This window comes from Dromiciops gliroides, chromosome 3, assembly GCF_019393635.1.
Source record: "Dromiciops gliroides isolate mDroGli1 chromosome 3, mDroGli1.pri, whole genome shotgun sequence".
Classification (NCBI taxonomy): Eukaryota; Metazoa; Chordata; class Mammalia; order Microbiotheria; family Microbiotheriidae; genus Dromiciops; species Dromiciops gliroides.
The window spans coordinates 246,322,161-246,344,691 of NC_057863.1; the positions used below are offsets into that span (position 1 = coordinate 246,322,161).

Below are 22,531 nucleotides of genomic sequence, written 5' to 3' on the forward strand. Positions count from 1 at the left end.
GAACAAAATTCATCCATTCCTGTCCATCTGAGTTCACTGACACCCAAGACTTGATGCTGATGTTTAGTCTTTTCATCTCCTGTTTAACCACATCCAGCTTACCTTGGTTCATAGAGCTTACATTCCAGGTTCCTATGCAGGATTGATGTTTACTACATCAGACTTCCCTTTTGGCACCAGACACATGCACAGCAGAGCTTCCTTTTGGTTTTGGCTCAAATACCTCATTAATACTGGAGCTAGTTATAGTTGTCCTCTGCTCTTTCCAAGTAATGTGTTGGACACCTACTGACTGAAAGGAATCATCTTCCAATGTCCTTTTAAAAAATCATTTTAATACTGACCATGGGGTTCTCTTGGCAAAGATACTGGAGTGGTGTGTCATTTCCTTCTCCAGTGGATCACCTTTTGTCAGAACTCTCCACTATGACCTGTCTGTCTTGGGTAACTCTGAACAGCATACTTCATAGTTTCATTGAGATACGCAAGCCCCTCTGCCATGGCAAGGCAATGATAGAGGAGCTAACTGTGGCTCAGATCATGAGCTTCTTATTTTTTAAAAATTTTAATTAATTAATTAATTATTTTGATGGGGGAAATGAGGGTTAAGTGACTTGCCCAGGGTCACACAGCTAGTGTCAAGTGTCTGAGGCTGGATTTCAACTTAAGTCCTCCTGAATCCAGGTCTGGTGATTTATCCATCGTGCCATCTACCTGCCCCCATGAGCTTCTTATTGAAAAATGTCGAATTCTGATTGTATAACTAAGACCTAAAGAAATCCCTCATGAATATAAAGTGGAAATGATGAATATATTTAAATAATTAGTTCTGGTAGATAAAGTACCTGAATAACTATGGACAGAGGTTCACAATATTGTCCAGGAGGGAGTAACAAAAAACATCCCCCCAAAAAAGAAGCACGAGAAAGCAAAATGGCTGTCTGATGAGGCTTTACAAATAGCTGAGGAAAGAAGGAAAACAAAAGACAAAAGAGAAAGAGAAAGATATACTCAAGTGAATTTAGACTTCCAGAGAATAGCAAGGAGATATAAGAAGGTTTTCTTAAATGAGTAATTTAAATAAAATAAAACAATAGAATGGGAAAGACAATAAGAGACATTTGTTATTTTGGGGTTTTTTTTGGTGAGGCAATTGGGGTTAAGTGACTTGCCCAGGGTCACACAGCTAGTAATTTTTAAGTTTCTGAGGCCAGATTTGAACTCAGGTCCTCCTGAATCCAGGGCCGGTGTTCTATCCACTGTGCCATATAGTTGCCCCGACAATAAGAGATATTAAGGGAAAGTTTCATGCAAAAATGGGCATGGTAAAAGACAAAAATATTAGGGAGTTGACAGAAGTAGAAGGCATAGCTTGAATCTTAGTCTTGCTGACTCTTAGCTGGACTATCTAGCCATTAGTGTACCACCCTGCCTCTCAATATTTTGGTTCGTAGATCCACTAATCCTCTCTACCATATGTATATAAACATACATACAGATATGTTGTGAAAAGCACTGGTATGGTGATGGAGGTGATTTAAAAAAAGGAGCAGAGATCAAGATCAAGTCTTCTTATGATGTTGCTTTGTGTCCAAATGTCCCTTTATATGGCAGACCATTACAGTTTCAAATAGACTATTTATACAAATAGTTTCTATCTTGGAAGTTCTTTGAAAAAAGGAAAGATGAAAATCTGTTTTGGCTGACTGGGTCCTGACCTTCCTAAAAGTAGGGGGACTTAACCAAATCCTTTTGTAGGTCTCTTTCAACCTATGAATCTATATCCTCAATCTGGAAAGTATCAAGATTGAGAATTGTTCCTATACTAGCTGGCAGGCAACCAGAGTTTGAAGAAATCCACAACATGGATCTACTTTCACAATTGGACAACTCTACCTTGAGATGCTTATTCTATAGGTTATTCAAGCATTATCTTAGTTTGCCATTGATAGGGAGAATTGTAATTTAAATGAAAATTATATTTTAGTTATATGTGTAGGTACAACAGAAAGAGACTACCTAGGATAGTGGAAAGAAAGCTGGATTTCTAGTCAGAGGACTGCTAAATGGAGTTGTTGATTACCTAGGTGAAGAGGTAAGTAGGTAAGTGTTAATGGATACAGGGAAAGTATACTATTAGATCTTTTGGTTTTCTCTGGAGTATGTCATGGACTCTATGGAATTGATGGCTATAAAACAGGATAAAGGGGTTATTTTGATTGGGAATTAGAGAAGGTGCCAAGAGAACTTTAAGTTTATCCTATTACTTCTCTTTTTCCCCACCCCCATCCCCATCTCAATACTATTTAACATAAGGTATTTTTTTTGAGGGCAATGAGGGTTAAGTGACTTGCCCAGGGTTACACAGCTAGTGAATGAATGTTAAGTGTCTGAGGCCAGATTTGAACTCAGGTCCTCCTGAATCCAGGGCTTGTACTTTATCTACTATGCTACCTAGCTGCCCCATAAGGTATCTTTTTACATAGGGAAGTATGAGAGTGGTAGGACTATTAGCATTAAGTAACTTGGGAGGTTAATTTAAACAATTTATTGTTAGATAAGTGCTGTCTAATAGGACTGCTTTAGTGAGAAGTTTTGTGGATTGGATTTAAGTTTCCTCTCTAGGATTCTCCATTCATAGGATAAACCTGCTTTAGGTATAATTTGATATTGTCTTTTGGGTGGAATACTCTCTAATCCCCAAAGTCATCAGGCAGAGCCTGATGTATGTGTCCCTCTATGTTAGGTAAGCACAATATGAAGATGCTCTCTCCTTTAATAAAGTTTAGGAATGTTTTTTAAATGTAGAGTTGATAAGATTTTATATTTATATATATATGTTATCAACATACATGTGTATGCATGTACATATATACATACACACATATATGTGTATATATGTATATATGTGTATATATATATATATATATATATATATATAATTGTTAGTAAAATAATACTTGAGACTAGGATAGTAGGGTCATTCTTCCCCATCAAAATGTAGGACATTCCTAAAAGTAGGTGTTTTACCTACTTGTTTCCCAATTACACACAGTTGATCTCCCACCCTAACTGGGTGGGAGACTTGATGGATTGTTGAAATGAGTTCTTCTAGCATAAAGAACAAGGTTCCACCAGAGCTCAGGGTATTTTCGCTAAAGGAGCCTATGGTATAGAAAGTAGAGCGAATGCTATATTTACAGTGTGCTGCTATGCTATGGTATTTTGGTTACTAGCATACCTTCAATGACTTCATAGGGATATCTCAGTTTCTGTTGGGAACTTTGGGGCAAAACAAGCTATGGAAGGAATACCTTAGTTTAGATGGAGATAGGAGAAATATTCCCTTCTTAGTCCTCAGTTTTGGTGCATGATCAGGAGGAATACAGTGTGGTCTTGAATATTTTGAATTCTTAGAAATGAGTACCTGTCCAGTTACTTATAGTAGCTTCTGTGCCATTAATTGTGCATAGGGCCTATTTAGTTAAACTTTTAGACATAGCTTGGAAAGCAAGATGATGCCAAATGTCTACAGTGACAAGTTATTGATTTTTTTTGCTCATAGGCTGGAAAGAATGGTCAAAGGTTTATGGGCCCCCTTAGATTATGGAGAGCACTTATTCCATGTTAAGTCTACCTCTTTTGAGTGGGCACTTAAACAAGCTATAGCCATGAAGACTTAAAGAAGACCATCCAGCTAGCTTTCCCCTAAAGCTTTGTTGATGGTTGTGGTGGTGGTGGTGGTGGTGTGTGTGTGTTTCTGTACATCTCTGTTTATAAGGACTAGTATGAGTGAAGCTGGGATGAACAGACACCCAGATTCTGGAACCATAAACTCGCTTAAGAAACCACTTATATTTGCTCCAAAAAATTGCTTCCATTTTGGGGGTCCTGGTTGCCCCTGAGTGGATGGCAGAGGGCTAGAGGTCATCTTTCCTCCATCAATGCCTATGATGAATTACATAATTCAGGATGGGTTCTCTAAGAAGAGAGTTAGGGAAGAAGATGCTTCCATTGTCAGATGGAAATAGTACATCCAATATCATGTTTACCTGCATCCTTCATGAATTAATGCCCTTTCTGAAAATTTTATGATATTGCTGAAAGCTGAAATTTCCAGTGACAGCCTTGATGTTTTACGCACTCAGATATTCCAATGGATCCTTGCCTGTGATGACCTAACTTAGTTCACTTAGTTTATTGCTATTTCTGCCCATTATGACAAAAAAGGTATATGCAACTGAAATTCAGTCGTTGTTAAACTAGCAATCGTGATATCCTGAAGAATGGGGGCTCTGGCATGTATTCCCAGTGACCTAAAGTATGAGCTTCAAGGCTGGCCTTTGAGAGAGATTGAAGGAATGATAAGATAAAATATTTATTTTAACATTATTTTAAAATTTTAACGTGAAAACAACTAAGTACAAATAAGCTATATATAGGATAAGTCTGAAATGATCAACAGAGAGAAGGCATTTGAATTAATTTCACTGAAGGGTAAACATATCCTTTCACTTATTTACTAGTGATTTAAAATCTCTAGATGAAGATGAAGGGGACTCTTTATTCAATTCATATTGAAGAAGATGGTAGGCCTTTGGCCAAGGTCTCTAAAGTGCCCACAATTTGGCCAGAAAGAGCTTTCAAGGGGTGGAACTTGGAAAACTATATGGGCTCTAATGCAAGGTGAATTCTAGCACCAGCCCAAGATGTGCAATAGACAGTATGCTAGAGGCAAGCAACTTCTTTTTTTTTTAAATTCAGGTGGTCCAGACATGGATCGGTGATGGGAACCAGTAACAACGTTAGAGATATTAGACACTGTTAGATCTATCAGGTCTACTGATATTAGGTTGGAAATATCATCAAATTGGTGGACCTGATATTCCTGGGGCTGCTTCAGGTTATCATGATTTTTAAAAATGTTATATATATATATATATATATACATACATACACACACACACACACATATATATGTGTGTGTGTGTGTGTGTGTGTGATATACATATATGTTTCAATTGGATTTTATGGTTCACAAGCATCTAGTGTATTAAAACAACAACAATAAAAACAAACAAAAATTTGAATCAGCTTGACAAAGCCAAATTTCTTTTAGCCCACAAAGTAGGTATTTGGCTAGATTACCTCTAAGGTCTTTTTAAGTATTTCAGCTATGACCATATGATTTAGAATGTACACCTTAAATATTTATCATATCTTTTATGTCTATTTGGAATCAAATAAAAATTTTGAGATATAAACATTTTACATATGTCCCATAAGCTATACAAATTCTTACATATATTTTTCTTATGGAAATATTTTGCATAACTATACATGTATAACATATTGAATTTCTTGTCTTTTCAAAGGGGGAGGTGTGTAGAGAGGAAGGGAGAGAATTTGGAATACAAAGTTTTTAAAATGGAAGTTAAAAAATCTTGCCCTCTATGTTATATAGGAATTTAGGCACATCTCCAAGAAAATGAAACTTCAAATGTATATAGGCTCAATTTACAAATATCAGGTTGAGCAATTTTCCAATCTTGCCTAGGGATCACAAATGGCTTATGCTATCTGTGGTATAAAGTCTCAAAGTATTTCCTAAGGGGGCTATTTGCTAGTTCCAAGACATATTTTCTAATGTGACCTGTGTAGTTCATTAATTTCAACCAGTAGTCACATCCTGAGTTATTCATTCTTTCATTCCCTCTGGATGTAAAGGTGCCTCTACACTTACCCTAAAAGACCCTACAACATTTTCCTTGTACTTTTGTATCTAATTCACCTCACTTCTTCATTTTAATGGTGGTGGCAATGGCTTAAAATGGCACAAGCTGGAGTATCTTATGGAACAATAGTAGAGCTATCACCATAAACTTTTTCAGTTTTGAAATTCTTAGATTCTTTTTGTTAAAAGCATAAAGTATTTGCTGAAGAGTTGTCTGATTTTGTTTTTGTCTCTCTCCCACTTAATTGACACCCTTTTGATTTTGAATTGATTCAATTTGTTCATTTTTCTTAGCACATTAGATTTCTCCCTCTGTTGTTTTGAGTTCTAGTTATATGAGGTTTTCTATTCTCTTTGCTCAACATATTCTTTACTTGCTCTTAGCTGCAATACTTATATACTAAAAAAAGGGGAAAAAACAGAAAAAAGATAATCTGCCTCTTTTCTGTTTTTACTTTACTTTTCTCCATCTCCTGCAGCCAAATCAACCAAGCATTTTTTGTCTATGTGTCAACAACTGTCCTAGGTGCTGAACTTTACCTTCAGCTCTTTGGCTAAGTTAGTTAATATTTTTCTGTCTCCTTAAGTCCCAAGTGATTCTTTCTGGTTTTGTAGCTGTTCTTAAACACCCTGAATTCTGCCATGTGATTATTCATGAGAGCAGATGCTGTCAAAATCTATGTGATTTTCCACTGGGGCTTAAATGGGTTATTCTTTAAGCCTGATGCCATCCTCAGTGAAAAGAAACACATTTAAAAAAGATGGAACCTCACTGAGACCCCCATGAGATGGATTCAAAAAGTACTAAGTAGAAAACTTAACAGCAATTTTGGCAAACATATCTAGTGTATAGGTTGGCAAGCTACACTTATTGCACTTCTAAAATGATAAATATAAGAAGTGTGTAAATTAGGCAGGGAAAAAATGTACAAAGCTTATTTTCAAATGAAAACTTATTTAAATAGAGATGCTTAGGAGTAATTGACACCTTGGAGGGGGCAATACATACGCTGTGGGTGTGTGTGCGTATTCTTTCATGGACCCATTCGGTTGTCTCTGAGTGCATTAACTAGAACAAAAGGAAAAAAAAATTATCATCCCATTCTCACATACCAAAACCCAACTCTTCATGACTAAATGAACCCATGTTCCATAGGAAAAAAGCCATATAATTAGAGGTTGGAAATGGAAAAAAATCTTTTGAAGGCTACTGAATAATTGAATATTGCTATTGGGAAAGGTATCCATTTTCATGTCTGAGAAATCCCAAATGTGGACTTTTTAGTTGCTTTAAAAGAAAATTGAAAGTTCTAAGTATTTACTTAAGCTCAGGAAAGACAGTTTCTTTTTCATGTCACAATTTTAATGTTAATTACTTTCACAGACAATTTCTAAAAAAGTGATTGACAGCTCCAGTGAAACTTTATGTTGGTGTGCCATCCAAGATGAAGTTTGATGTAAGTTCCCAGAGGTTATGCTAACATAGACAAGTACTAGAAAGTCTTGTTCCTAAGCTAGAAAGGCAATGAGGTATGGGACAAACAACAGAGGGCATTTTTATCTTTCAAGAAATGGAATGGATATGTTTGGAGAGATTCACTGCCAGAAGGTGGACCACCAGGTAACAAGTTGATTTCAGCAATCACAATTCATGAAGCTAATATGCTAAGGCATGGAAAAAGACAATGTATGGAGGCAGGCTAAATGTTTTGACAAGGAAAGACAATTTTAAGAGACATTGTGAAATAGCAGATGAAAGCCTTGGGATCAATAAGATCTGGGTCTAATTCTTGCCCTTAAAACATAATGGCTGTGTGACTGAGAGCAAGTCACTCAACCTCTAACTGCTCTGGGCAACTCTCTAAGATGATTAGTTACATTAAGTAAGGTGCTTATCTGTATCCATAGAGGATGTTTGCTCAATGGGAACTGCCCACACTAATTAAATTCCAGGGCTCTATCTTCATCTTTCCACCCAAAAGACATAGTTTATACATAAAACTAAGAATTACAGGTCATATATACCTGTAGCATACTAATTCAATGGGATATTTTCCTTTGAAAAAATTTATTTGGCTCTCTTTTTTTAGTAAGTACAGTAAAGGCAACATACCGACTTTTTCTTCTTGGCACAGTTTGGTTTTCGGCAGCTTGAATAGTAGTTAAGAGTCGCATATTCCATCAGAGCCGCGAAGACAAACAAAAAACACACAGTCACAAAGAGGTCCATGGCAGTGACGTAGGACACTCGAGGTAAGGACTTCCGTGCTATAGTACTCAGCGTTGTCATAGTCAATACTGTAGTAATCCCTGTAGGGAGATAGTTGCTTTCATTTTTTAGGATTTAATTTTGTCATCAATTAAGGAGGTTAGGTATGAGAAAATAGCCACTAAGGCCACAAGAACGGAATTATAGATAGAGGAGGCATATCAGAAACAAAGAATGTTCAGTTAAAGAACAAGAAGAGGTGGCATGGCTTCTTTTTGTGAGAACAGTCTTTGGAGTCTGGAGGATATGTGTTCAAGTCCTGCTTCTGAAACATGCTAACTTTGGGATCTTAGACAAGTTATCTCAGCACTCTAATCTAGTACTTAATGCTAAGACTTTACATTGAAGAGAAGCCGCTGATCTACCCGGAAAGAGGCTTCCTTAATGGTAGTTCCCTATACTGGTGAATTACAGATTTAGATGGATAATAAGTGAAATTAGTATGATTTCTAATTGGAAGGGGCCCTAGAGGCCTCTATTGCTTTACAGATTATAAAACTGAGGTACAAAAAAGGCAATTTGCCTGAGGTGACACAGGTTTTTGGTCTGTCCTATCGTCTACGACTCCATTTGGGGTTTTCTTGGCAAAGATAATGGAGTAGTTTTCCATTTCTTTCTCTAGCTCATTTTACAGATGATAAAACTGAAACAAACATGGTTAAGTCACTTGGCCAGGCTCACAAATCCAGTAAGTATCTGAGGTCAGATTTGAACCCAGGTTCTTCTGATTCCAGAGACATAGTACTCTATCCAATACACCACCTAGTTGAACTGGTGACACAGGTAGTAAAAGACAATGTCTGGATTCTGAATTCAAACCAGTATTAAACACTTTTTATCACAATACTGCACACTATATTTGGGGAGGAAAGTAAAATTGCACAAGCACAAACCAAAAAAAAAAAATGGTCTTTGGCTCAATCAATAAGGATGCAAAAAGTAAATATAATGAGATTTTGTCTTGTGCATGTTCAGATCACCTGATATGAAAGCACTTTTGTGGAAGATATTAGGGACCTGCTTCTGAGAGAAGAGATTTTGCATTCCCCTATTATGTGGGCTGCAACAGCTTTCTTCAATTAGCTTCATATATAGAGGAGGCTGTGTCATTAAAAAACTACCTGCCAGGGACAGTCTAACGTTCTTTTTCTAGCTGAATCCAAAGGAAATGAAGGTCCTGTTCATCCCTGTCATGGGCACCATGAACTATGTGGACTGATGTAAAGGACCACCTTCCATCTATCCCCCACCTTCATTTTCAGCCTCATGGCTCCAAGAATCAGGTTTGGGTTTTGGTCTGTTTACATTTGTTCTTTTCATTTATAGGAACAGGTGGTGGAGACCCTGAACCTGGGTAGTAAAAGCACAGTAACTTTAGAGACAAGATTCCTGACTGGAAATTTTTGCCAGACCAGGAAGAGAACCTCAACAAGCCAAGGTGCCAGTTGTAAGCTCAAGGGGACTTTTGCCTTTGAAGCTGTTGGTACTAGGTTATTTAGGAACTAAGTTAAACTGTGAACCTAATAATCCCTCTCTTCTCTCCAGAGATTGAAATGCTATAAGGGAGGATTATACTTCCACATGTTAGAGGAACGGATTTGATTCTTTCTTTATCTTTGAAATAAATGTTCATGTATTTGAGGGGCAGCCAGGTGGTACAGTAGATAAAGCACTAGTCCTGGATTCAGGAGGGCCTGAGTTCAAATATGGCCTCAGACACTTGACACTAACTGTGTGACCCTGGGCAAGTCACTTACCACTCATTGCCCCACCAAAAAAAAAATAATAAATGTTCATGCATAAGAGCTAATCTGACTGGTAAGTGAGGAAAAGGAAGTGAAGTACATGAGATCCCTGAATTAAGCAAACACAATTGGTGGGGTATGAATGAATGACAAAAAGACTAGACATCCCTTCATACCCTTAAGGGTACTAGAGAACTCTGGTGGAGATGAAAATGTGACATATCTGACCTCTAGGCCATATGGGGCTAGGATAGTTCCTGTTATATAAGCAACATAGTATAATGAACGGAGTTCCAGAATAGGAACCAAAAGACTGGGTGGGGTTCCAGTTTCAGCTCCATAACTTGCTATGTGTTCTTAGGCCCGTGAACTCTGTAGGCCTCTGTTTTGTTATCTGTAATATAGTTATGACAGAATTTTGAAGTAGAAAGAAGCTTGGAGGTTATATAACACATTGTCCCAGCTTTAAAGTCAGGAGACTTGGGACGGCTAGGTGGCACAGTGGATAGAGCGCTGGCCCTGGAATCAGGAGGACCTGAGTTCAAATCTGGCTTCAGACACTTAACACTTACTGGCTGTGTGACCCTGCACAAGTCACTTAACTCCAATTGCCTCACCAAAAAACAAAAAACATACCAAAAGAATAAAAATAAAAAATAAAGTCAAGAGACTTGAGACCTAAAGAAAGTCAAAGATTGTCTAAAGTCACAGAGATGGTAAGAATGTAATAAAAATGCTTTGTTCACCAAAATATACCTCCTTACTTACCACCTGCTCTGCCTACCTCCTAGGACTCCTGGGAGAAAGAAATAAAATTATGTACATAAAAGTAATATGAAAAACAATAATTTTCAAAAAATTTTTTTTGGTACTTCAAATGTTCTGTGCTTTCATCAGAGATGGATAATCTCTCTACTACTGCAGATTGCCACTGTCTCTTTGATATAAATTAAGATATTATTATAGGTGAGAAATTTCATTTCTACATTTGCATATGAATGAACTTCATGAAGTCTTTCTGCCCTGATGACTAAAGGAGACATTCAGTAGCTGAATGAACCCAAGGAAAATGTTATCACCACAAGAGTTTAGTTTTGCTGATTCAGTTTTCAAAGGCCACAGCTCGTTTTCAAAATCTGAGCCCTCAATTTAAATACCATGCTGTCAGATGACATTAAGGTATGTTAGGTATGAAGATCAATAAGTGATATGGTGACAATGAGGGTATAAAGTTAAAAGAACTGGATTTGGAATTAGAGAGCCTGAATTAAAATATCATCTCTATAATTTATTGCCTGCCTGACCTCTTTCCTACAAGTCACTTTATCTCTCTGGGCTTCAGTCTCCCCACCTCTAAAAGAGAAAAAACATTCACCAGTAGTGAATAAAGCATTGCCCCTGGATTCAGGAGGGCCTGAGTTCAAATCCAACCTTAGACACTTAACACTTGCAAGATTTGTGAGCTGGAAAAGTCACTTAACCCTCATTGCCCCACCAAAAAAAAAAAAAGGTAAACTACAGGATGTCTAGGGTCTCCTCATATTTTAATCTATGAAATTATGAACCTATTTTCCTCCCTGAGTTTCAGATGGCAAATATTTGCTCAGAATTCTACAGAATTGAAAACATAAATGGCAAATCCTTATAGCAGAAATAATCACTTTCAAATAGAAAGAACATTTAAACTGTTACAAATATTAAATAAACTCCAAGACATATGATGGCTCTGAAGTCAATTCATAAAACATGTAAAGATAAAATTAGACATTTTTCTCTCTTTATTATCTTTTATTCCCCCTGCCCCCTTTGTGGATTTAACTTGACATGCTAGGACACTTGTCTTGATCTATTTCACTTTGTATAGAAAGCCTCCTGCTGACAACTTGTCATTTGTCTTCAGCGATGGGTACCACAACTTAACAAATAATGTTATTTGCTCTTAGATGTTCACTTGTATAGTATATTTTTTCAAGGATTTCATCAGAGGATTTTATCTTCATTTAAAAATTTCCACTTCTCAGGCTTCTTACACAAGGAAAAGAAACAGAGAGATTCAGTCTAACTTCTGGGACCCCTAATCTCCCATAAGTCTTTCTGATCATCCATTGGAGGCTTTTCTGCCTTACATTACTTTTTTACTGAAAAAAAAAACATTCTAAAAAGTAGCCATTTCTGATCCCTTCTCTTTGTTATTTAACTTAAGTAAGAATAGAAGATTGACATTTATTCATTCTTATCTCTGGTTCCTTGGTTTCTACACACCAAGGATCACTGGGACTTTCCTTCTACCTTAAAGATGAACAGTCCTACATTTATTATTTCCTTTTGTTAGAAGGTAAACTCTTTGAAAGCAGTGGCTATCTTGCTTTCCCTTCTGTATTCCTGACTTTTAACACTGCTTGGCACAGAGTGAGTGCTTAATAAATTCTCATCCATCTATTTATCCATCCATCCATCCATCCAAATAAACATCCATCCATCTCTCCTTTCCCCTCAGCAATTGCCCTTAGACTGACTTCTTCACAAACTACTTCAGAAAGTTAAAAAAGATATATCCCTTAACACAGGATATTTCGAACAATTATTGAACAGAGAATTGAATTGTTCTAATAATGTTACTAAGAGATTTTGCTTATTAATAGACAAATTAGTTTGGTGTCTACCAAGTGAAAGCATGTAAAGGAAATTTACTTAGAAGACTAGTATTTTATTGTTTATATATATATACATATATATATGTATATATATTTACATATACACACACATATATATACATGCATACATACACACACATATCTATGTGTGTATATATGTATATATATATATATATGTGTGTGTATATATGTATATATGAGGCAATGAATGACTTGCCCAGGATCACACAGCTGTTAAATGTCTGAGGTCAGATTTGAACTCAGGTCCTCCTGAATCCAGGGCTAGCGTACCCTGAATCCACTGCACCACCTAGCTGCCCCCATAGAGTTCTAATTTTTTAAAATGAGCATTAAAAATTAATGATATAATAACAATCATATATCTATGTCTCTCTCTAAGTGTGTGTGTATATATATATATATATATATATATATATGTATTTATACAATATGCATATGTGTGACTTTAAGTTTTTTTAAAGTACAGTGGAAGAGGAGAGGAGGAAATGCAAGTGATTTCCTCTGTGTGGTGAATTCCTTGTGTGAAACATACCTTTACCAATATAAATTGCTAATGCCTCTAAAACTCATAATTTTAGAGAAATGTGGGGTGGGAGGGGTTGGTGGGCACCAGGAAGTAAAGTGACCTGCCAGTGATCACAAAGCCACTTTTTGTCAGTTGCAAGACTTGAAGCCAGACTTAAATATTATGATTTTCATTTTATACACAAGGCAGCTAATTCATAAATTTCAATGACTTGCCCATGGTAAAACAGTAATCATTAATGGGAGGGGGAAGGTATAGAAGAGACAGTGGAAGGTCCCTTCTAATTCTGTGTATCTAATATTCAAACCATACACAAAGGAATGGTGTTCTGTAGCTCCTTAAAGGGCAGAGGATCTCAGCTTCGGAGCTCTAAGGGACCTTAGAGGCCTTTTAATCACAAGCCCCTAGATATAGAAATAAGAAAACTGAGGCTCAGAAAAGTTAAGTGTCTTGTCCCAAGTCATCCATGTAACAAGCATCAGAAGCAGGATTTGAACCATGTCCCTTGACTCCAGAATCAGGACACGTCCTAGTTTGCCATGTACCTTGTTGGCCCACCAAACTGGACTGATTCTCCTTTCTTGTAACATGGGTCCATATTTTAACCTATTTCCCAAATGACCTGGTTTCCTGTGTCTCCTCACAAGAAGGTAAAGGCTAAGTGGTTTAAATGAAGTTTTTGTTTCATGCATGAGAGAAATAATTAGACAGTGTTCTGGGAAGGAATTTGAAGACAGGATTTGGAATCTGACTCCATTAGGAATGTGTTATGTGTTTGGGTCTGAGTGACTCAGTCTCCTTGAGCTTCAATTTCTTTATCTGTAAACTGGGATCATTCTTGATATTACTTAAATACCCCTCATGGGGCTAAAAACAATTATATTCTCACACTTTCTCTGACCTATCTTAAACCCCCTCAGTCACACTCTGGTTTATATATACCCATTTCTGAGATAATAACTGTTAATAAATAATGTAATAAAATAATGAAGTAAAAATAAAATAATAAATACATATGAACTACATTGAGTATTATCTATAAATTAATTTTGTATTTCTGTATTGAGTAGCTTGGCAATGTGATATGAATTCAACCAACATTTCTCAAAAATCTACCTACGTATAAGACAAGTAGTACAAGGCTAGGGCAACGGCCTGAAGTTTGCCCTATGGTTTTAGATGCAGAATGGCAGACAGTGCTGTCAAAATCAAATAGGAGGGGTGGCTAGGTGGTGCAGTGGATAAAGCACCAGCCCTGGATTCAGGAGTACCTGAGTTCAAATCTGGCCTCAGACACTTGACACTTACTAGCTGTGTGACCCTGGGCAAGCCACTTAACCCCCATTGCCCCATAAAAAAAATCAAAGAGCAATGCATCCCTGCAGCCATTTATTGAGTTAGAAAACCATAAATTAACATTATCTATACTGTATTTTAGTTTTACTAATTTTGTTAAACATTTCCCAATTACATTTAAATCTGATTCAGACTCAGGAATCAAGTTTTATAAGATTTACATCTTTGGCATCATAGATAATGGACAGGGTGCTGTATTATAGGATTATAGAACTAAATCTAGAAATGATTATAGAGTACATCCAGACCATACCTCTCATTTTACATATGTGGAAATTAAGTCCCAGGAAGAGTTAAAGATTTGTCCAATAATGAGCCCAATTTTCCTAATAATAATGAGCATAAAAGGTACAATTTGAACCTAGATTAACTGCTTATAGAACTAGTGTTCTTTTGAATACACCATACTGACTTGGCTAGTAACACATGCTAGTTCTTTACCACAACCAATTAACTTAAATTCCAAGTTCTTCCAGCAATTCCTTCTTCAATTCAACGAAAGTTGAAACCGTATTTATTAAACACCTATCATATATATTCAGGCACTGAAGTAAGTACTGGACTCTCTAAGACTATAAACTGCAGAAGAGTTGCTAATCTGAATGGAAAGAATTTCCACATAGGGAGTTGGCCTCATAGATGAAATCATATCTCTGTCACCCATAGGAAAAGAGAAGGTTTTGGGGAGTTTATATAAAATGCCTAAGATGAAGGAACCTACATTGCATTTCACTGTGTTTCAGCATGCCCTGCTTTCTTTATTTCCAAGACCACCATCTGTGGTCTTTAGTTCTACTGTGTTTTTACTTTAAAAACTACTATCCCTAGTCTTAGGTTCTATTGTGTATTTAGGATCATTTGTTGTTAGATCATTTTTCAATTCTGACTAACTGCCTGTGACCCCATTTGGAGTTTTCTTGGCAGAGACACTGGAGTGGTTTGCCATTTCCCTCTCCAGCTCATTTTACAGATGAGAAAACTGAGGCAAACAGGGTTAAGTGATTTGCCCAGTGTCACACAGCTAATAAGTGTCTGAGGCAAGATTCGAACTCATGAAGATGCGTCTTCTTGACTCCAGACCAAGGACTCTATCCACTGGACTACCTAGCTGTTCATTTGAGAATACAGAAAAATATTAAATGAAAGTCCAAGGCAGTATGACATTCTGTGAATCACTTGCATCAACCTTCATCTCTGCAAAATTCCTTCAATGTTTATAGGAGCTTAACAGCTTTGTTCAGTGCTCCAAAGAATATTTGCAGAAATCATAAAATCACAATTCACTAAGCACAGTTATTGAAGGGTATGGGTAAATGATCCAAATGTTTAAACTTCAACTGAAAATTATTAGAAATGACTTTATTATAAACAAATTGATATAAAAACTTGTATAATAATAATAATAGCTAGCATCTATATAGCACTTTAAGGTTTGCAAAATGATATATGTGTGTATATGTCTATATATGTTTGTATGTGTAGGTTTTTTGTTGGATCACATGATTGTTTATCATATGATCATTGCTTATTAGTAAAACTGTCCAAGTTTGAGAGAGAAAAAACTGTCTGGATGAGTGTTTGGTTAGCAGTAACTTAATATGGGGAAAAATCTGTTACTATTACATAACATAGAAATAGTCCATCAAATGCAAACATTTAGGCTGAGCTTTCTACTTATAGTACACATTATTCACTTAAAATTGTGTTCCATATGAAGGAAGCATAGGGAAGGTAATTTAATAAAATTTACGGGAAACATTTTTGTTCTCTCTCATGTCAAGATATTAAAAAAAAGCCATCTTTACAACATCATTTAAAAACTAACCAAATTTAATTTATAAATATAATGTGGTATAATCCTACAACTGAATAGTCAAGGCTTCATGTTGGATGTTCCTTTCTGTAGTTCAAAGCTGATTAATGCTGGTTATACTTACAAATGATGACCATTTGTCATTAGTACATTAAACAAATAAATTTATTGGTATTAATACATTAAACAAATAAATTTATTTATTAAAATTAGTTTTGCAACATTAGTTCTTTAATCATCAAAGTTTTGCATCTGGCTCTATATGCCCAAATGAACAGAGAATTTGAAACTTGGCAAATTATGTGACATATCTCAGTCCACAAAAAAAATCCATTTCAGATCAACAAGAAAACCAAAGGCATTCATTCTAAGCATCTTTTGGGTGTACCACCCATGAATTCATGTTCTTTCTTAATAGAGGTGCTGTTAGTTCCAAGCATACAAAGGACATGGCTAGAAAACACTAATTATTGGCCCAGATATTAAAAAAATAATTTTGGAACAGTCTACAAAATTGACCTAAATTATTTTAAATTATTTCCCTTCAATGGAAAAAAAAAAGATTTTCCATACTTTTCCCCCTATTCAAATAACATTAAATGACATGAAAAATTTGTTTAAAATCTTACCTAAGGCTGTTCTTGCTGGTGTGGCATCTTTTTTAATCCAAAAGGACACCCAGGATAAAACGACTGTTAGTATACAAGGAATGTATGTCTGAATAGTAAAGTAGCCCATTCTTCTGCTCAAATCAAAGTAAATAGTCATGACTACATAATCACCTGCAATAAAAAATACATATTGGATAAGGTGGAGCAAATTAAATTTCATGCATCAACAATGAGTTTAATTCAGGCCAGAAGATTTAATTATCACATAATTTTAATTTATCATTATAGTATGTTATACAGTTCATTCTCATTACAAAAGCACATGATTATATCTTTTATTCAGCCTTTTGCTATAAATATCTGTGTATCCTTCAGAAGTCCTATTCTGATGCCTCATCAGTACATGAATTCGACCTGGTTTCTCAAAAATGATACCACTGGATTTTAAACTTTGGTAGGATCTGCCATACTCAAAAGACTTTGAATAAAAGCCCAGGACTAGATTGAGTCTACTTTTTTGTTTTTGTTTTTTGCAGGGCAACGAGGTTTAAGTGACTTGCCCAGGGTCACACAGATAGTAAGTGTCAAGTGTCTGAGCCCAGATTTGAACTCAGGTCCTCCTGAATCCAGGGCCAGTGCTTTTTCCATTGCGTCATCTAGCTGCCCCTATTAAGTCTACTTTTTGAGGGTCACCTTAGCTATATACAGTGAGACTTTTAAACACAGGATGATCCCTAGGCGGTAAAATGTCAGGAAAGAGAGCAAAGGGATCCAAAGGGAATAAAAAAAGAGGAAGAGTTCCAATAGATAGGAGAATATTTATATCAGCCCTTTTTTCAATAGAAAAGAACTTTAAACTAAAGGTGTGCTCATAAATTAATAAATGGATAAACAAGTTCTGATAAATGAATAGAGTAGAATGCTATTTTGCTGGTAAGGAAACAGGCCCAGTGAGGATTAGTGACTTGTCCAAGGTCACACTGGGAGAAAAATAGCACAGATATGATTTGAACCCACAGCCTCTGACTCATAGTCTTAGACTCTTTTTACTACACTGTCTGTCAGAAACTGTGATTCATACAACTTCTGAAAGTGAAGTGACTTTTTCAGAGTTGCAGTGCTAGTAAATGTTAGAGTTGAGATTTAAACTTTAAACATGAAACATTTCCTGGATTGGACTCCAGATACTCCTGCTTGTGAATAATATCATGGTAACTGCATCAAGATATAAAATATATAAGTGTCTTTTCAGTAAGATACGTGGGTATTTTTTTTAAAAGATCAACCTAATAATTTATATTGTAAAAAATTAATTGTTATTTGAGGTTTTTATGCCTCAGCACACACTGACCTGGGGCTCCGCAAACCACACGGTGCTCCACCCATTGGTTGTAGCCATTGCCAGGGCTCTGGCACCTCAAGTCATAACCACTGGCCCAGGCCTACATGGGCCTGGCAAAATTATAATGATTGGAAGCCTAGTGAGGGCAGTCATGTGACTGTCTGAGCAGCCATCCCATTGGCTGGGACTGTGTGGGGTGTTTCTAGGTTGGGGGAGGAGAATTGGGCATTCTAGGTGGAAGCTGGAGAGCAACAGGTATTCTGCGGCATATTTTCATATGATTCCTGGGCAGTGGTATTTTTTCAGGTATTATAATTTCCCTTTCCCCATTTTATTTCCTTTCCCTTGATCCTACTGATCCTGTTTGTGTTTGTTTTTTTTTAAGTTTGTTCTTGTTAAAATAAATCTTGTTCTGTTTTGAGGGAGGCTGCTGGTCTCCTTCCTTGCCCCAATATTGTGGCGAGCCACTTAGCTAGCACTCCCCAATTAAAAATTGGTCCCCACAATATATTATAATCTTTATTAGTGGCAAGTAGGAGGTATAGTGGAAAGACCATTGAGCTTGAAGTCAGGAAGGACCTATATCTGAGTTGAAATCTCACCTCAAATTGCTTTAAAAGTTGTATGACTCTAGTCTGCCTCAGGTTCCTCAATGGTAAAATGAGAATAATGAGAGTACCTATGTCATAGGGTTGTTGTAAGTATCAAAAGAGATATTATTTGTAAAGATCTTAACACAGTCCCTGGTACATGGTATGTGCTTAATGAATGATTATTCCTTCCCTTCCCCATACAGGAAAACTAAAGGGATGAGAATGCTTATTGGTCAAACTATGACATGCAATTTCTTGGCTAGTCAACTGAATTAGTCCATCAGTACAGATATTTGGCATGGGTATGGGACTTGGACAGTGAATTAATTGGGCATAGAATTGGCTAGGAATAGTAATAGTGATAGTAGTAATGGGATCTTGGGTTAGGGTAGAGATGGGAGGAAAGGCCTTCTTCAGAAAGTGGGAAACCAGGAGGCAGAAGTGAGGAAAGAAAACATTCCCAGTATAGTGGCAGCCATTGCAAATTCATGGATTCAGGAGATTTAATGTGGTCTATAAAGACAGTGAGTAGGCTAGCATAGAGTGCATGGAAGGGATATTAGGTTAAGAAGATTGGAAAGGTAGAAAGGATCCATGGTGTGAAGGTTTTAAAGGATTTAATATTTGATGTGAGGTAATAGGGAGCCACTAGAGTTTATTAATTTGGGGAGGAGTGACATATTCTGACTTGTGCTTTAGGAAAATCTCCAGTGGAGGATGGATATGAGTGGGGAGACACTTCATGTAAGTAGACTAATTAAAAGGCTGTCACAGATGTCTAAGAAAGAGATGATGAGAGCCTTAACGAGGGTGGTATCTGTGTAAGTGGAAAGGAGATGTAGATGAGAGATATTGTAAAGTTAAAAATCCCAAGATTTGGCAGCAGCTAGGAAATGTGAGATATGTATGGGTAGGGTAAGAAGTCTGTTAGTCAGCAAGCATTTATTAAGCATCTACTATGTGCCAGACAATGTGCTAAAAGGGTTAGGGATGCAAAGAAAGGGAAAAAAAATAGTTCCCCTGCCATAATACAAGATACCTAAGATGTAAATAGAAGGCAAGGTCAGAAGGAAGGTGTAAGCAGTAGGGCAAGCCAAGAGACCAAGGATATCTAATAAATGAGATCATTCATCATAGAAGTATTACAGTTTTTATGAAGTGAGTATTTTAAAGGATAGTATGTTACTCACAATAAGGGATGTAACTGAAGTAATATGAAATGTTTTAAAATAAATATACAGAAACTTATATATCTAAAGGGATACTTTCTTTCAAAGTAGTTCCCCTGAAGACTATTCACTTCTTCTAGAGATCTCAAACAATTTTTGGACTTAATTTTGGAATTACTTTCAGGTCCAATTTATGAGACATAGTGGAAAATATATTATATTATAATCAATACTTGTTTGTAAATAAAGAAATAGGTTCACCTGGCTATTGCTATTCACATTCTTTATGGCTTCAAAGATCTTTTGACTTTTTTCAAAAAGTGAACCCACATTCAAAGGCTTCCATTTGCCACCACTGAATATACTTCAAAGTATAGGCAGTAGGATCGAAAGATTTCCAAAGTAAGACTCTGAAAATGGGCTCAGTAATACCTATAAGAGCATTCAAAATAGTTTGTTAGAAGAGGGCTACATAGTGTACTTTTCAGTATATAAATTTGATTATGTTTTTGGAAATTCAACCATAACACTTTATAATTTTCTCATACTATTTTATTCTGGAACTAAAGGATGAGACTGAGTTCATATTATCACAGTTTTAGACATGGAAAGGATTTTAAAGATCATTCAGTCTAATCCTATTTTGCAGATATAGGAACTAAACCTCAAATAAATGGGGAAAAAACTCACCTAAGTAATTATTCTTTCCCAAGATTTGCAATCGTGTAGCCAGAACAATATTTGAGTCAAAACAAAACAACAACGAACTGACTTTTACACCAGGGAGCAACTTTGTCCCATTAAAAACATTGCATAATTTTAACATAAAAACATCTTGTGCCATGCTTTCATGTTTCTATTCAATTTTAGACCCAACTCATTACCCATCTCCGGGGCCTTTTACAGAAAAATAGGAACCCATATATTCTATAGAGAGCTGATCCATAAAACTATTCACTATATTAAGCACAGTTTTATAAATATTTTATGTTTAGAAAATCAATAGTTAGAAGATATATAATCTTAGAAAGCTGAATGCAATAAGCTTGATTTCTAATGCAGCTAATGAAGTAAGTATATAATTTAACTTTAGACACCTTCCCACTCCATGCCTACTTCAAGAGGAGCACTCTTCAGGGAGCAATTCCTTATAGAACTCACTGCCACATTACCATTGACCTGGAGATTTTGTAAAATAAGTTAGAGATGTCTCAACTTGTGTTGTTCAGCTTTTGCTTCACAGAGGGAATTAAACTTTCATTATTCCTTCCACATAATTCCCCTTATAACATATCTTACAGCATGGCCAGATTACTTATATTCCTCTCACACTTTAAAGAATCTAATCAAATCAATCCATGCAAATGCATTCACTGATTATGAATTCTCTGCTTATGATCTCAGCATTGCTTTTAGCACTGAGTTCCCTCAGGCAGAATTTTTACTTTAGTACAGAAAATAACACTTTATGTGGGATTCCAAATGCCCTATGAATGAAAATGATGGAGCTTCCATTTAATTGTTGGAAGATATAGAACAGTCCTCATAAAAGTTGGAAGCTCATGAAATCCACAAGCTCATCAATAATAATAATAATGAAGCATCATATTACTGGCAGGAATTTGATGTATTTGCTCAATTCAGCTTCCAGTTAGAAAACCATCAATTCTGCACAGACATTCTCCTATACCCAAAAAAAGGAATGGGGAAAATTTAAAATTACATGATAGGTGTTGGTCCTTGGAGATCGCAAGACAAAACAGGAAAATAATCCTTGCTCTCAAGGAACTTATATTCTACTGGAGTTAGGGGATTCAAGATGCAAACACAAGTACATATAACAAAATTTGAAAAGGAAGGAGAGAGCACTGACAATTAAGGCCATTAGGACAGGATTCCCATAGTAAATGACACTTGAAATGCCATAAACTAAACCCTTGAAGGAAGATGGAGAAGCTAAGAGCTTGAAGTAGAGATGGAGTGGATGCCAGACATAAGGGGTAGCCTATGCAAGGGATTAGATTTAAGAAGTTGACTAAAAAAAGGAATGAAGTATACCAGCTTTCCTGGAAACTTCTAGTGCATTAAAAAGAGGTTGTAATGAAGCTGAAAAGGTTAGATGAGAGCATACTGTGTGGGCTTTAACTGCCAAGTAAGGGATTTATATCTTTATTAAGCAGGCAACTAGAAGGCAATGGAGGGTCTTAGGAGAGGGAGTAATGTGATTAGACATGCTTTAGGGAGATTATTTTGGTAGATGTTTAGAGGAGAAACTCAAAGCCAGGTGTCCAGTTTTGTGACTTATAATAATTAATATCAACCAATCAATCAACAAACAGACTTTATAGTACATGCTAAGCATACAAAAACAAACACAAAGAAGAAACAGTTCCTTTCCTCTAATTCATATGAGAGGTGATGGGGGTCTAAACTATGGTATAACTGCTAATTAAATATCATAACAATAACACTAATAATAGTGATATAACTAGCATTTATATATAGTGCTGTAAGTTTTGTAAAGAGTTTGTGCATATGTTATCCCATAATAACCTTATGTGTGGTAAGAAAGCGGGAAATAGGAGTAATATAAAAACTTAGTAACTGATTGTACAAAAGGGATAAAGAGAAGAGAAAAATAAAGGATGATTTGGATATTCTGAACCACGATAAATAGAAGGGTAGTGGTGCTCCCAAT

At 36.2% G+C, this 22,531-nt stretch overlaps 1 protein-coding gene across 1 annotated transcript in view; it reads right to left on the reverse strand.

Annotated features, from left to right (window-relative positions):
- The window catches only part of LOC122748834 (gamma-aminobutyric acid receptor subunit gamma-3), a 383,914-nt gene that overhangs the window by 13,039 nt on the left and 348,344 nt on the right, over positions 1-22,531 (reverse strand). Inside the window, exons 4-6 of the mRNA XM_043994833.1 lie at positions 16,748-16,900; positions 7,848-8,044; positions 6,744-6,803 (exon numbers count right to left, since the gene is read on the reverse strand). Of these exons, the coding sequence (XP_043850768.1) occupies positions 6,744-6,803; positions 7,848-8,044; positions 16,748-16,900 (410 nt within the window). The remainder of the gene's footprint in view (positions 1-6,743; positions 6,804-7,847; positions 8,045-16,747; positions 16,901-22,531) is intronic.